The sequence below is a fragment of the Columba livia genome, chromosome 1 (assembly GCF_036013475.1).
Source record: "Columba livia isolate bColLiv1 breed racing homer chromosome 1, bColLiv1.pat.W.v2, whole genome shotgun sequence".
Taxonomy (NCBI): Eukaryota; Metazoa; Chordata; class Aves; order Columbiformes; family Columbidae; genus Columba; species Columba livia.
In genome coordinates, this window is record NC_088602.1 from 170,634,131 (window position 1) to 170,648,129 (window position 13,999).

General features: G+C 39.5%; 1 protein-coding gene across 1 annotated transcript in view; it reads right to left on the reverse strand.

Moving 5' to 3' along the window:
- Nucleotides 1-13,999, reverse strand: part of GUCY2C (guanylate cyclase 2C) — a 48,526-nt gene that overhangs the window by 3,077 nt on the left and 31,450 nt on the right. Inside the window, exons 17-25 of the mRNA XM_005507839.4 lie at nucleotides 12,393-12,525; nucleotides 10,425-10,562; nucleotides 6,838-6,926; nucleotides 6,018-6,109; nucleotides 4,249-4,407; nucleotides 2,753-2,945; nucleotides 2,247-2,421; nucleotides 1,182-1,280; nucleotides 326-420 (exon numbers count right to left, since the gene is read on the reverse strand). Coding sequence (XP_005507896.2) covers nucleotides 326-420; nucleotides 1,182-1,280; nucleotides 2,247-2,421; nucleotides 2,753-2,945; nucleotides 4,249-4,407; nucleotides 6,018-6,109; nucleotides 6,838-6,926; nucleotides 10,425-10,562; nucleotides 12,393-12,525 — 1,173 coding nt within the window. The remainder of the gene's footprint in view (nucleotides 1-325; nucleotides 421-1,181; nucleotides 1,281-2,246; nucleotides 2,422-2,752; nucleotides 2,946-4,248; nucleotides 4,408-6,017; nucleotides 6,110-6,837; nucleotides 6,927-10,424; nucleotides 10,563-12,392; nucleotides 12,526-13,999) is intronic.

A 13,999-nucleotide genomic window follows, 5' to 3' on the forward strand; every position in this document is an offset into this window, starting at 1 on the left:
ACTAGATGATCTTTTGAGGTCCCTTCCAATCCCAAACATACTGTGATACTGTGATACTGTGACTAATTCACTCCACAATTTTCTGTTACAAATTGTATGTTTCATTTAATTTCCACATCTTTATATTGCTTTAATTTATGACTTAGGGGACTCTGTCTGCCCTGTCTTTATAGAAGTGTTTTCAACCACTAGAGACTGTGATACCAATTGATCTGTAACCCTTGTTCCCCAGCTGTTAATTAAGTTGTGGGGTACTTTTAGCTGTATAATACTTTTATACTATCCCCTCTTCTCTGTGTTCGTGCACATACATAGGAAAGGTTACCTTCAAGTATGTTTCTCCTCTCACTTCACACTGGAATTGGCAGTCTGTTCTTTTCAGGATGTTAATAGTGGAACCACTGACATGAATTCTTAAAGCTAAAAAATAAAGACACAATGAAAGCTCAATCTGGAAATGTACCACATAATTGTATTAAGTGTATGTGAAAACTGGTGCTGTAGCAAAAGCTCATCCAATTGTTATCAACATGAATTCTGAGAGTCAAATTAAATGAGAATCAATTACACTGCTGTACAGAAAACCTGACCTCACTACATAGCATTGTATCTAGGGAGGAATAGGTGGTACAGCCACTGATCTGAAATACATGTGACCGTGGTATCCGTAGTATTTAGACACCAAAAGGAAAAAGGCTAATTGGGGGTGTCCTACACAGAGAATAGTCATGTGAAGAATATGGGCAGAAGGAACACAAAGTGCCTCTTGGCACAGTTCCCTAATGGTGAACTTGAAGACATAATTGTTTCAACCTAAAATAGACAGTCAGCATATTTACACAACCGAGCTGTAATACAATTCTATGTCAAACTCAAATCTGCCATTCATAGAGTAAAATTAAACCTCAGACACGTAAGTATCATATCTTCCAGAGGAACTCAGCCAGCGAACAAGCCCTGTCCTCCCAGTTACCAGCACTGAAGCATGAACAAAGAACAATTCTTCATTGCCCAGCAGGACAGTGAAACAATCGGTAACCAAAATAAATGGGGCTTCTTAATAGTTAAAACTTCTGTGAGCTGATAATAAGTTGTTCTCAGCTGAAAACAGATACTCCAGTCACAAACTGACCAAAACCCTTTGGTTCTGTTACGCCTGACAGCTGAAATTAAATCCTTACGCAAGCCCGTGGATTCCATCCGTGAAGCTGTGTTCACTGTATCTCCAAACAAACAGTAACGAGGCATTTTTATTCCAACCACACCAGCTGCACATGGACCTAGAAATGGGATGCAGAGAAATAAAAATAAAAGTTGGATCAAGACACTATTTGTTTGGAAGGTGTTTCACTGTTGCAGAGCAGTGCGGTACCCGCTGGAGCTCCACGTTCCCCACCGATGACAACACTCTGTACCTCACTTCCCCAGGTATCTAGTGGTCTCCCCTACCACTCCAAACCAAGCCTTGCTCTGTTAGTCTTGCATAATCCAATAAGACCATAAAAAGGACATGGCTGCACAGTACTAGTTGTATTTAAACACTATTTTTGTGCAGAGAAAAATACAGTTACTAACTGTCAGTTTTGGAAGGAAGAGGAAAAGAAAATAAGCTTCATTATGGAGGGGTGCATAGTGGTGCCTCAAAGGGTTTTCCAGTGCCTCAGTCACTTTCAGTGATAGGTTCCTCCCCTGGCAGCTGCTGTTCAGGTGGTTGTTGAAACAAACAAAAATGAAAAGATAAAATTTCCCAAAGTACTTGGGAGCTATCTGCTTGATCTATCTGCAGTTACCCTTTGAGAATAGTTATTTTTATGGATTAATTAAAACATTACTTCCCACATAGACTTGTCAAAACTTTTTCCTCCAAAATCATAAAACACAGGCCTGCATTTTGTGTCCAGACAAACATATCTGGCCATGTCCAATTGCCAGTTTGGTCAGGGAGGAGCGATCTGCAAAGGCTTATTTGATACAACAGGCTCAATCATGCCAGGAACAATGGCAGTTGCTTTTCCTAGCTACTGACTTAAACTATGCATGAGTTGGTATAGGTTATTTCACTACAGGGAGGCAAACCAGTGGCTTATTTACTTCTGTTGCTCTTCCTCTGGGTACATTGTTTTCAACCTGATTCTTCATAAGGAGAGCAGTCATGTATGATGTACTACCAGATCTTCTATGAGTGTCTGTTCTGTTCAAAAACAAGGCAACAACATTGTCATTGTTGATCTAGCACTACTGTGTACCAGAGTGAATTCCAATGCGAATCCAAACAGGCAGACCCGGCAGATGTCTCAGTTCGAAAGATCCCATGAAGCTGAGGATGTCCAGAGCCATCATGGAGATGTCCACTGCATGCCGGTTGCCATTCCTCTTTGGTAAACCGCTCACCACCATGTAAGCATCACCAATGGTTTCTACCTGTGGAAACAAAATTAGAACTCATTACCTGCAGACACAACAAAATCCATATTTAGTTAAAAGCATAAAGTTTATCAGATCATCTGGTTCATAGTTAAACATTTCTTCCCTGGACAGCAAGACTGATTAGTTTAAGGTAGCTGACACTTTTTTGGTATATGAGTGTTTATAACTGTACCCAGCATTCCAGCATATTGAAATGAGGTAATCTTGACCTGTTTTTCTCTCTTTTGTCTTTGCTTAGAAGGCAGATTCCCAAATCTACCACATCATCCAATTTAATCTGTGCGTCCCCTGGTTGTTAACTGAGCAAAAGTGTGGAGCTAATCACCTTGTAAACATCATGATGGTCAAGAATGTGGTCAAAGTTCTTGTAGATATCATTCAGCATATCTACCACCTCCATAGGGGTGCTGTATTTGCAGAGTGTGGTGAAGCCAACAATGTCACTGAAGTAGATAGTGACTTCTTCAAATAGCTCTGGCTCTACCAGGCCAGTCTCCTTCAAAGACTTTACTACTGGCCTGTGGAAACAGAAGAGGCAGGAAGGCAGATAAGTAGTCTGTGTTTAATATTAAAGGTATTTTCTCATGCAACCCAATCACATCATTGCTTTCTGTGTAGGAAATGTCAAATAGTGTGCTGAAAACTGCCACTGCAATCACATTTTGGATGCCCATAATGCCTTTTAGCCAGGGACCTCAAAGCACTTACTAATGTTAATTAATGCACTACAGCCTTACAAAATCCAAGTGTGTTAATAGCCATGAGGAAAATGAGGCACAGGAAACTGAGCTTCTTGGCTAAGGTCAGAAATAGGGATATTGAGTCAAATTTAAAACTGAAATTCTGAAACTTCTAAATGTAGACTACATTCTACTGATAATTACATTACCTCATCCTGATTCAGATGAGATGTTATAGTCTGATAATTTTGTGGAACAAAAATTCAATACCATGCCTATCAATATCTATTCAGATGGACTTCATTTTCATGCAGTTCTAAATCCAGGAAAATATCTGTTCCTAGTGGTGATATTAGAACAGAATAACTGAAAGACAGCCAAAAAATTATAGGTGTTGCAAAATGCTGTGTTACATCTACAATAAGACAATAATAGAGGGGTAGGAACAACAAAGAGTGGAAGGAAACATGGATTCTTTATCAAACAGTATACATAGCCAGATCATTTCAAATTTTCCCTGAAACTCTGTATTGAACAGATGATTTTTTTTTTTTTTAATTTTGAGACACAAAATCAAAACCCCAACTACTTAAATACCCTTGAAACTAGTAACAACATACCAGGATAGTTTTACTATTCCAAATATATACAATACCAAAATTACTGGTATTACCCACATTATAATATCCATAATACTTGTCCTATACCATGCTCTGAAGCATCCCTCTAGCCCAGTCTCGCCCAGCCCACCTCAGCCCCTCTGTTGTATTGCTAAACCCCAAACTGAATCTGGACTGCACTCCTGCACTTCTTCTACCTAGCAAGGTCCTGGAGCAGAACGGAACTCTGTGATATGGGATCACTGTAGATCTATGTGTTCCCAGGAAGACAGTGGAAAAAGAGGTTTGTGCTTGGATCCTGTATGTGAAGGGAGGTTGAGGAAGGTCCCACTACCATCTTGGCATGAAAGTCCACCATAGGGTGGAGGGAGACCCCAGGGACAGCTTCTTCTTTCCTCACTAGCAGGGTCAGATTAGAGGGGAAGGAAATAGAAGATTACTATTAATCCCAACCGCCACTCTCCAAGAATTGGGTGATATATGTGAATACAATGCCAGTGGAAATCCTCCTGGCCAGTTACCTTGGAAGTAACATGAAATTAAGCCTGTCTGCTCTGTCTCGCTCTGCTTTGTATAGCTCTGTTCTTTCCTCCACCAGGTGCTCCAGGTTCCGGGAATACAACTGCAGCCGCCGGATCAGGGTATCCATGTAGCTTTCATTGCTCTGGCCATGGTAGTTACTGCGAATAACAGAAATGCACAGGAGCCAACAGGAAAGGTTGGTGGAAGCACATTTTTGAGAGAGGCAAAAAAGGAGCAATGGAAAACTTCTCCAGTGTCTGACTTTCATGTAGTTAGGATGCAAAGTGCTTCAAGTGCATCGTGCTTCTCCTTTCTTGAAGGGCTTATGTATATGGATTGAAAGTCTGTGATCCGCACTCGTCACTTGGAGCTGGTAATTCTCAAAACACACTTAAATCACCCAGCCCTGTTAATACTGTCAAATCCAAGTTACCTTGGGTAACCCATGAACATTCATTTGTAAAAAGTAACTGACAAGCTCAGATCCTGAGAGGAAGCTAAAGATGGTAGCTAGAAAATTGCATATAACATTTAGATGGGCTCTTCAGCCAGAAGGATTAAGACAATTTGGGGCTGCCTGTGTAGAAAACGTAACATTTCAATGGAACAATTAGCAGCACCTGGGCTAGTTTTGCTGACGAGATCCTGAAGATCCCAGCCTACCAACTCCTGGAAGCAGAAGGATGGTAACACAAACCACTCATAACCCCCGTGTGTCTGGGCAGCCTGCACTCGCTGAAGCCGTCTGAAAGTAGATTGGGCCAGGCTGACTGGAAAAGTCAGATCAGTATTGTACCCAACTGGACTTTAAACCCATTCTTACTTTAAACAAATCTTTATGTCAGGGGTGCACCATCTTAGACCCTCCATGAGGAGAGCACCGTGTTCCATGTGGCAAGAAGCAACCTCTTTGCTTTTGTAAGATGGAGGCTTAGGAGCTGAACCAGCTTTCTGTTCAGCTGCAGTGAGATTATTCAATTAATGCATTCAGTTTTGCATAGTGAAGTTGTGTTTCTGCACGTGTAAAGTGTAAAATTATGCGAGTACTTTTGAGGTCTCTTGATGAGCTTTAAAAACTTTTAAAACTTTAAAATTTCCCAAAAGAAGTGATTAAACGCTTACTGTTTGGATATCCAAAATAATTAATTCAGACCAAACTCTGTAGAAACAATGCAGCATTGTCCAGGTGAAAGGCCTGTATAACCCCACAGGGCTTATTCAGCTATGGCCCTGATTATCTCACAACTTTATACCAACAAAACCCTGTAATTAATACTTCTGGTGAGTTACAATCCAGCACTTCTAGTCAGCTTAATTTGGGACCATCCAAACTCATTTACGGCACAACCCAGCTCATCCATACTTTCTAATCATCCTCTAAACATTTATGTGCATTCATTTCCTGAAACTAAGATGACATGAGTCACTATCCAATTCTTGACTAGAGACAGGGGTAAATTACTTGAATGGTTTAAGTCTCTAATTAACCAGCTTGCTACTTTCACAATGTACCAATTTGAGGTATGGAGATCGTCGTACCCTCACACAGCTAATACATGCATGGATGCTCAAGTACACACATGTATGCATACATATACATGTGCTCACCTACTTTTCTGCAAAGAATAAAGGGGGATCTAAGTGAAGACACTCAATTTTTCCACTGATTGAATCATAATCATATCAGCTTACATACATAAAAATCTGAGCTTTCTAACACTTCGGAGAAGTTGGGATCATCTTAAAAAACAGAGACCCTGCTGCTCACCTGAATATTTTAGCCAAAGTACTCTCAATTTTCTTAAAGTCAGGCCTTTTCTCTGGATCTTCCTCCCAGCAGCTCTTCACTAGTGTATACACCTTCGAACAAAAATTTAAGGAAAGTCCACCTGAGTAATGGGTACAGAAGGATGACAGTGCTAAACAGCACTAGTTCATTAGGGAATTCCTGTTACTCTTGACCAGCAAAATATTAACATGTGTGACTAACTGGTTTGGATCTATGGTTAGGACACTCATTGCAGGCATCTTAACTCTGTGGTGACTAGTGACATGATCTTAACTTGAATTTGCCATTCATAAATGAATGGCAAGTAATTGGATCCAGTCTTGCAGCTGGCGCCAGATACAGTTATTGACATGGAGGTAAATGCTGTGGTAATTATATTTCCAATATCCTGAGTTTGCAGTTTTTCTGAAACTGGTGATTCAGCCAAGAAGAACAGGCTTCATTGCTGAATATGTGGATGTCTGCAATACAGATATTTTCACCTGAGCAAGAAGCCTTAGAGGCCATATAATCAGTGGAGAGAGGTATGTTTGAGGTGTGATACATCCCATCTTAAAGCTATCTAAAATAGGTCAGAAGAGTGGCACCAGATAAGCATCCATTTCTTTCCAGTGAAATAATTTTCATGAGTTACATTTCATTTAACTGCTAACAACTATAGAATATCGTTTTTTCCCATGAGGTTAGGGCATTTGGCATAAAATGTGCATAGCTTTCATCCTCCCATGATCATGAGCTCTAGTTTGGCCAGGACTTCCATCCTTCACCCAGAAAATGGCTTAGTTAATTATTAGCTTACTTCCATCTCTCTTTCTCCCACTGTTTCCAAGGACAGGTCTGGTCGGAAAGGCTTCACTCCTTTGCCGCTCTCCACTCTGTAAAGTTTCTCTACACAGGAAAAAGATGCAAAGTTTTAAACAAAAGAAAACATAAGAAGGACATATTTTGTGGATAGCGTCCTATGATGTTACAAATTATGTATAAAGAGAAGCTTTGAAGACAGTTCTCTCATTTTGATGTGAATTTCAACTTTGGAGGTTTTCTAAATATGTGGCACAAGATCAAATCAGGGCTGGCATGAAGGCTCCTGAAAGCAAAATGAATAGGAATGTACATTAATATTTATTGGTCACGGTAGACATGGTTATGGCATCTTCCCAAATGAATGTTAGGCATTATTAGCGTGCCTCTCAGCATGAAGTATAGCTATAGTAAAAAACAATGTGAAAAGCCCGTTGCAACTTGAACAAAAGTGTGGAGACACACAACTCCCATCAGAGCAGTTGTAATCATCCTGCAGATGCTATTCTTCCTTAAAAATAGGCTATTAGTGTATATGGTTTAAAAACATTGCATTTGTTAGCTCATTTGTACTCTTATTCATGAAATGCATTCTCTGAAAGTTGCAGGCTGTATTTGCACAAACTGATTTAAGCACAGTAAGTGAGAGCTAAAGCAAAGATATCTTTCCTTGTCCTTCTCCTCCAGACCTCAAGAGTTTCAGAGAGAGGGAGTTAAAAAAGAAGAGCAATCTTTTACCTCTGGGGAAAAGAAACTGTAAGGAGTCTGTGAAGAAGTGTGAAACACATTTATTAATATTGTCTGATTATATTGGGGGGACAATCTTACTGGAGGAAGCATATAATGAGATGAGGAAGGTTTGTAATTGTGGTGGTACATGCAGCTAGGGATGCCTAAGTGTGCCAAACATGTGTGATCACCCTAAAAAGATGCAGTAGCTTCCAGCTTCGTGGTACCAAAATTACAGACTAGAGAAGGAGTAGGAGACTCAAGGCTCCCAAATGGAGTGGAGAGATTTCTGAGAAGTCTTCTGTTGGCTGAAAGTAGAATCTATGTAAGTCTCATGTATGCAAGAGGAATGTGTTGGGTTGCCATGCTGCACACACACCTGAGAGCGGAAGGAACAGCAGCTATTAGCAACACTGCAATTAGCTGGTGGCAGAAAGTGGTGGAACAAGGAGGCAGCTTGAACTGAGAGTTGGTACGTGACAGGATTTCACAGCCTTGCGCAGGGAATGAGGTGTTTCTGCAGCAGAGTGGAGAAACCAGCTGGCCTAACAGCTGTCTTGCGGAGAAGTCAGTGAAGAGGACTGTGATCTAGTTACTTCTATACATTAGAAATCCACTTCTGTATGCCCATCATCTTTTGGGGACTTACTTTCTATTATTAGTAGCAATACTATTGCATGTTAAGTTGATAGATACATATTTGCAGGTTAAGAAAATGAGCTTACCTGGAAGTTGAGTTTAATTTACCTAAGTCATTGAACATAGTCCTTGCTGCTGCTGAACATAGTCCTGGAGTGGCTAAATCTATTGTCCTGAAATCTCAATATTGTGTCTTCTAACTTGCAGAGATTAACTTCTCTGATCAGAGATTAACTGGCCATTGACAGTCTATCTGCAGGAGACTTAAAAACCAAATGAATCTAACATGCAACAGGGACATTTCTTTGCCCATTATCATTGACTCTAATTTGGTATTCTTTTCCCTTCTTTGTATCTTAGATATTTGTGAATTAATGGTCATCCCAAGTTTGAGCTACTCTCTCCCAAAGTTAGATAATGCCACAAACAAAATCCAAAGGTATTTGAATAAATCTGGTCCACCATCTTGCTGCCTTATCTTGGCTAACGAATGAATCCTTCTTTCTGGTACGTGAAATTTGTTAAACTGCTGAAACTAGCCTGAACACATTTACTCAAATAGCATAATCAAAAATCAAGCATAATACTAGAAGCCATTAAATCAGAAATATATATCTTAGACATCTACTAATGCTTCTAAGGAGAAAGCTTTGGCGAGGAAGCAATCTCCTCACTGAATGAAAAACTTAAAATTTCAACTCAAGTTTACAAAGCAGACTTTTTTAAAGCTACATTGAATCCAAATTTACCAAACGGGCTTCAGGCCCAGTAAGTTTATTGCCATCTTACTAAACTTGAAGTGTCTGATCATCCCCAGCAACAGCACCTAGAGGTGCTAAAAATTCTTTCAGTTGGATGGATTAACCCAATGCTACTTGAAAGGGACAGTCTTTCTAAGATGACAAAATGCAGTGTTAAGAAACAGGTAAAAGTTAAAACAAGGAACCAGATTGTGACTGTGACAGCCAGGGTCAAACAAAGAGCTGTGAGGATGCCACCATATCTCAGAAAAGCCCAGAAACAACGCCGTATCTGAGGCTAACTCAATAACCATCTACATAACACAGAAGTACTGTAAGTACTGAACAAATAGTTAAAAGAATATAGTTTGCTATGGATTTGCTTTGAAATCCAAATGAGCATGGAAATACATTGCTCTTTCCTTTCTCCATCTATTTTGGCAATATTTGCAAAATCGTTGCATTCATGAGGATTGTGCTGCCTCTTCCCAGGAAAAAGAATAGAAAGACTTCTATTTTCTCTGTCTTATCTGCCATGGAGTCCTGACAAGTTTGTTTGGGCAACAGGCATTTTTAATCTCTTCTAGGTCTACATTTATATTAAAAAGTTGGTGATATGAAATACTGTGTTTCCACAAATATGAATGTAGATTTGCAATAATGTAGGATGAGGAACATGCCCCAGAAGTTATTTTCAAATGTAACTCAGGAAAAGAGCTATTAGGCTGTCCAGCTGCTGCTCTAGATGTTTTAATAACTGTGAGGCGGATCTATCAGAATGACTCAGAGGTAAAGACAATGTCTAAACTTGTTGTTGGTAACTGTCATTAGGAAAATCCCAAACCCACACATGCTTTTATGTCAGTTCTAATATAAAATCATGCCTGGATTCTGGGAACTGGGATTGACTGGGCTGTTAGCCACTGAAAAACAATGTCACAAAATGCATTAAATGGGGTTTAATGGATGCACTACAGGAGGAGATGCCTTTTCTGACAGAAGCTAAATGACTAAAGTTAATTTTGTCAGTCTTGAAAAAGTCTGAATTGCCAGTTTTAAAATGCCAACTGCTCATGTGTCATGCTGCTGAGTTTTTGTTGTTCTGTGTTGACATTTCTGATTTACGATGCCTAATATGAGTGAATTATTATATATTGTGCACAACTCATAATAGAAAAACCTTTGTGGCCTCTAAATGTTACAGTAAGCATGGAGAGCACTGTGTAATGTTAACTTTTTTAGTGCTATGGCCAAGGTGAAGAGGAAGGAGAAAGGGCAAGAAAACTCAATGCAAACTTCATTTACAGAAAGAATAACGACATTTGCACCCACAGTGAGATCCTTCAAACAGGCTCTTCATCCATCACACAGTTCAAGCAACTATCAAGACAGTGTCTTTCACAAGATGTGGAGAAGGGGCCAGTTACAGCTACACCATCCTGGAAGGCTGCAATGGAGGAGAAAATTGTGGATTTACCTTTGTTGTCTTGGCAGTGTCCAGTGTAGAAGGTTTCCCTGCGTAGGATGATTTCTTGAGCGATGATCCCATAGCTGTACACGTCACCCTTCTGAGATACATCAGCATGGCGGAGATGCTCAGGAGCTGTCCACAGGTCTAAAGATCCAGATGACAGTGGGGGACAAGGTAAGGGGGGAAAGGAGAGAAATAACTGAAAAAGGGTGATCCTTCTCAGAGCATCCATTGCCTATAGTGTTATTTCCTTTTACTCTTTCCATATCAAACAGAGCCCACTGGTACTGTTTGTTTCCAAATTTAGCATTTCTTTCTTGATAAGCTGACATCAATACAGGTTAGATAAACCTCTGATGCAGTAGTTTGCTATTGTCTGGGATTTGCTGACACTACTATTTTCCACTGTTGATGAAGACCCTCACACCTCCAGAAAAGTTATGGTTACTGGCAATGAACTTGCTTTTCGTAACTACCTTTCATGGGCTTCTTAGAAACAGCCTATGCATCTGTATAAGACCAAGGAATGCCAGTGCTATAAAAAAAATGCTGAGCCATAAATTCTTGAGCTAGATGCATGGGCTTTGTTATACAAGATGTCAGATGGGAAGGCTGTAATATTTCCCAGCAGCCTTGGTATCATGAATCTACTGAAATAACTCTCAAGTGGTTTTGAGCCTGACATAATATTACTTGCTCATAACCACTTTCTTTCTACAGAAAATATGAATCTGTATTCCTAGTGCAACAAGCACCATTGTACCTCAAAACCAGAATGCTTCCATGGTATGACAGTTTGTTCTGACATGCTGGTGATGTATCATAACAGTGACCTGGACACAGTGACCCTGAACACAGTGTTATGATATCAGGGTGCAATATCCAGCCACAATGAATCTGTAGATCTCTTGTGAAACCTTAAGTTTTCTTCAAGGAAAGAAATCCAGCAGCCAGAAATTTTGAGGCTGCTTGTCAAAGCATTTATCTTATGAGCAATGAAACAAAACAAATGCTTTAAAACGTAATAATAATATAAATGTAAACATGAAAGTTGTAAAATGAAGAAATAATAAAACATTTACATTCCGTGCAATTTTCTTACTCTTTTTTATGTTCTAATTGCTAGTCTTCAGCATGTTTTTGTCCGAATGCAAAAATTTTCTCTCAACTCAGTTACAAACACAGTTTCTTCTCAGATCATATACTAGAGTTATAGCACAGTGCCGTGCTTATTATGCCCCAAGCTCTACTATACAGATTCAGATGACGTAATTTCAGATGGGCTTGTCTTTTCATTCGAGATCAAGTAAGAAGGAAAAGATGAGTAGAAAGGAGTGCTCTATTATGCAGAAATGTCCTATAAATGCGAGATGAATAGAAAATATGAAGAAAAGCTCTCAAAGTTATTCCAGTCTGATTGAACATATATTTCTAGATTCCTACCTAAGGAATGAAAAACATTAAGGTTATCATTGCATATCATTACAGATTTTTTCAAGGATGATCAGTCACAAGTGTTAATGTTTAAATCACAGAGCACTGTGCTAACACGTGCATCTGATCAATGACAAAATCATGTGGTACTTAACTACTTTTTTTCTTCACACGAGTTCAGCATTACTGCTGAAGAGAATTGTCTGCATGAAGGCCTTGGATGCTGGAAATGTTTCTTGCATCGCAGCCACGTGTGAAATCTCTGTTTGCTAACCTATGAACTGAAAAATCACCTTTCCTCCCCTTCTCACCTATGCTGCCTAAATTTTTATCTACCAATAATTCTCTTTCATTGTGTTATTTAAGGTAAGATAGTGTTTTCAGATATCACTTGTGTGATGGCTGCTACATGAAACAAAATCATATTGTATGTTTTGTTCTATATACAAGATGTAGTTAGGCCCTACTGGACTATTAAGATAAGAAAATCCCATTGGGTTGGAAACCTTGAAGGAGAGTCCAGCTGGGTACTGTTTTTACCTTTCCTTGGAGGCAGAATTGAATTACAGCCAAAATCAGTGATCTTCACTACCATACGATTGTCTACTACACAGTTTGTGGATTTGAGTCGACCATGGACTTCGGTTTTGCTTGAGTGCAGGTAAGACATCCCCTGTGGTTGATAATAAAAGAGGAAGAAAGCAAGACTATGTGTGAGACACTCAGCTGTTACCAGAGTCAATAAGAATGTGAAGTGTTCGTGTGATATCTGTCCAAGTAATTAGATGTCCTTCATCAGCAATTAATATGGATAAACCACAATTCCCTGCCATGGAGAGAAACAAATATTATTTTACAGAGGAGATTTTCCAAGATGACAGAAACAGCCAATGTTAAGAAATGAGGACATGGATCATTAAAAGGATCATGTCATGGAAGACCATCCTTCCACTTAGTTAACAAAAGTCTGACATAGTGTCTTGGGTTTTGATAAGATTAGAGCACAACTAAGGAAATAGGAAAATTTATTTCCTCCTCAGAAGTTTTGATTTCACTTGCAATAAATGCTCTATTTTTTGTAAATTTAGTACAGATTTGTTGGAATGTCACACAAAAAAGTGCTTCCAGCTACATATTCATCCAATGGACACCATAGCTGTGAGAGGAATTGCTTTTTATGTCTGTATTGTCTTTGAAGATTACTGTACATCAGAAACTTCATTCAGAAATACTGCAGCAGATCCTCTTCTGCAAAGCAGAGGGCTAAAGAGGGGTCAATGCAGAGAGTGTTAGATGATGCACTAAGGCTCATATAATGTAGAGGATCAGATTAGACAACCATAAATGTCTTTTTTAACCTGACTTACTATCGTTTTCTCTGTACTGGTCAATACACATCAGCTATCCATGAGCTAAACTTGGAAGTGGGCACCACGAGGACTGGCTGATGCAGTTTCAGCTATATTTCCAGACATTCAGATTCCTGATTCACAACACACAAGCAGACAATGGTGCATAGTTTGCCCCTTTTTGCTCATCACCTTTGAATTGATCTCACTTCATCTAAGACACTTGAATACAATGCAATACATGAGAAGGGGCCGGCATTGAGGCATAGCAGGAAAAGGACATTAGTAAGTAGGCGTAAACTGAAGAAGGGAGTAGGCATGCTAATTTGCACCCTCTTGCTATTGTTTATTCTGTTTCATCTCTCTCTTCTGAACTACTTAAGTTCACACCTACTTATAGCCTACTGCTGGTTGTTTTTCTTCCTATTGTCCTCTTTTCTGTAGCTCAGTGTATGAAGCACAATCTGTATTCTGTGGAAGCCAGAACAGGCACATCATATCTGTTTAGTTTCTTTGACTGGTCTTCCACTTAGACCCATACATGTATAGCTCATAGTCTTGTATGTTAACTGCTAGATAAAATTTAAGTAGGCTTACATAGCTCATGTGGTCATGAATACACTGTATGACATGCTGAATTTTCTCTCATTTGGTGCCCATATTTGGGAATGGATCAGCAAATGCTACAGGAGATCACTGAGATATGAGCTGAGTTCTGGACACAGTAGATGTATGCCTGAGACACAAGCAGGCTGCAAGAGATGCAATCCCTGGAGAATGTTGTTAAACTGGTTATCC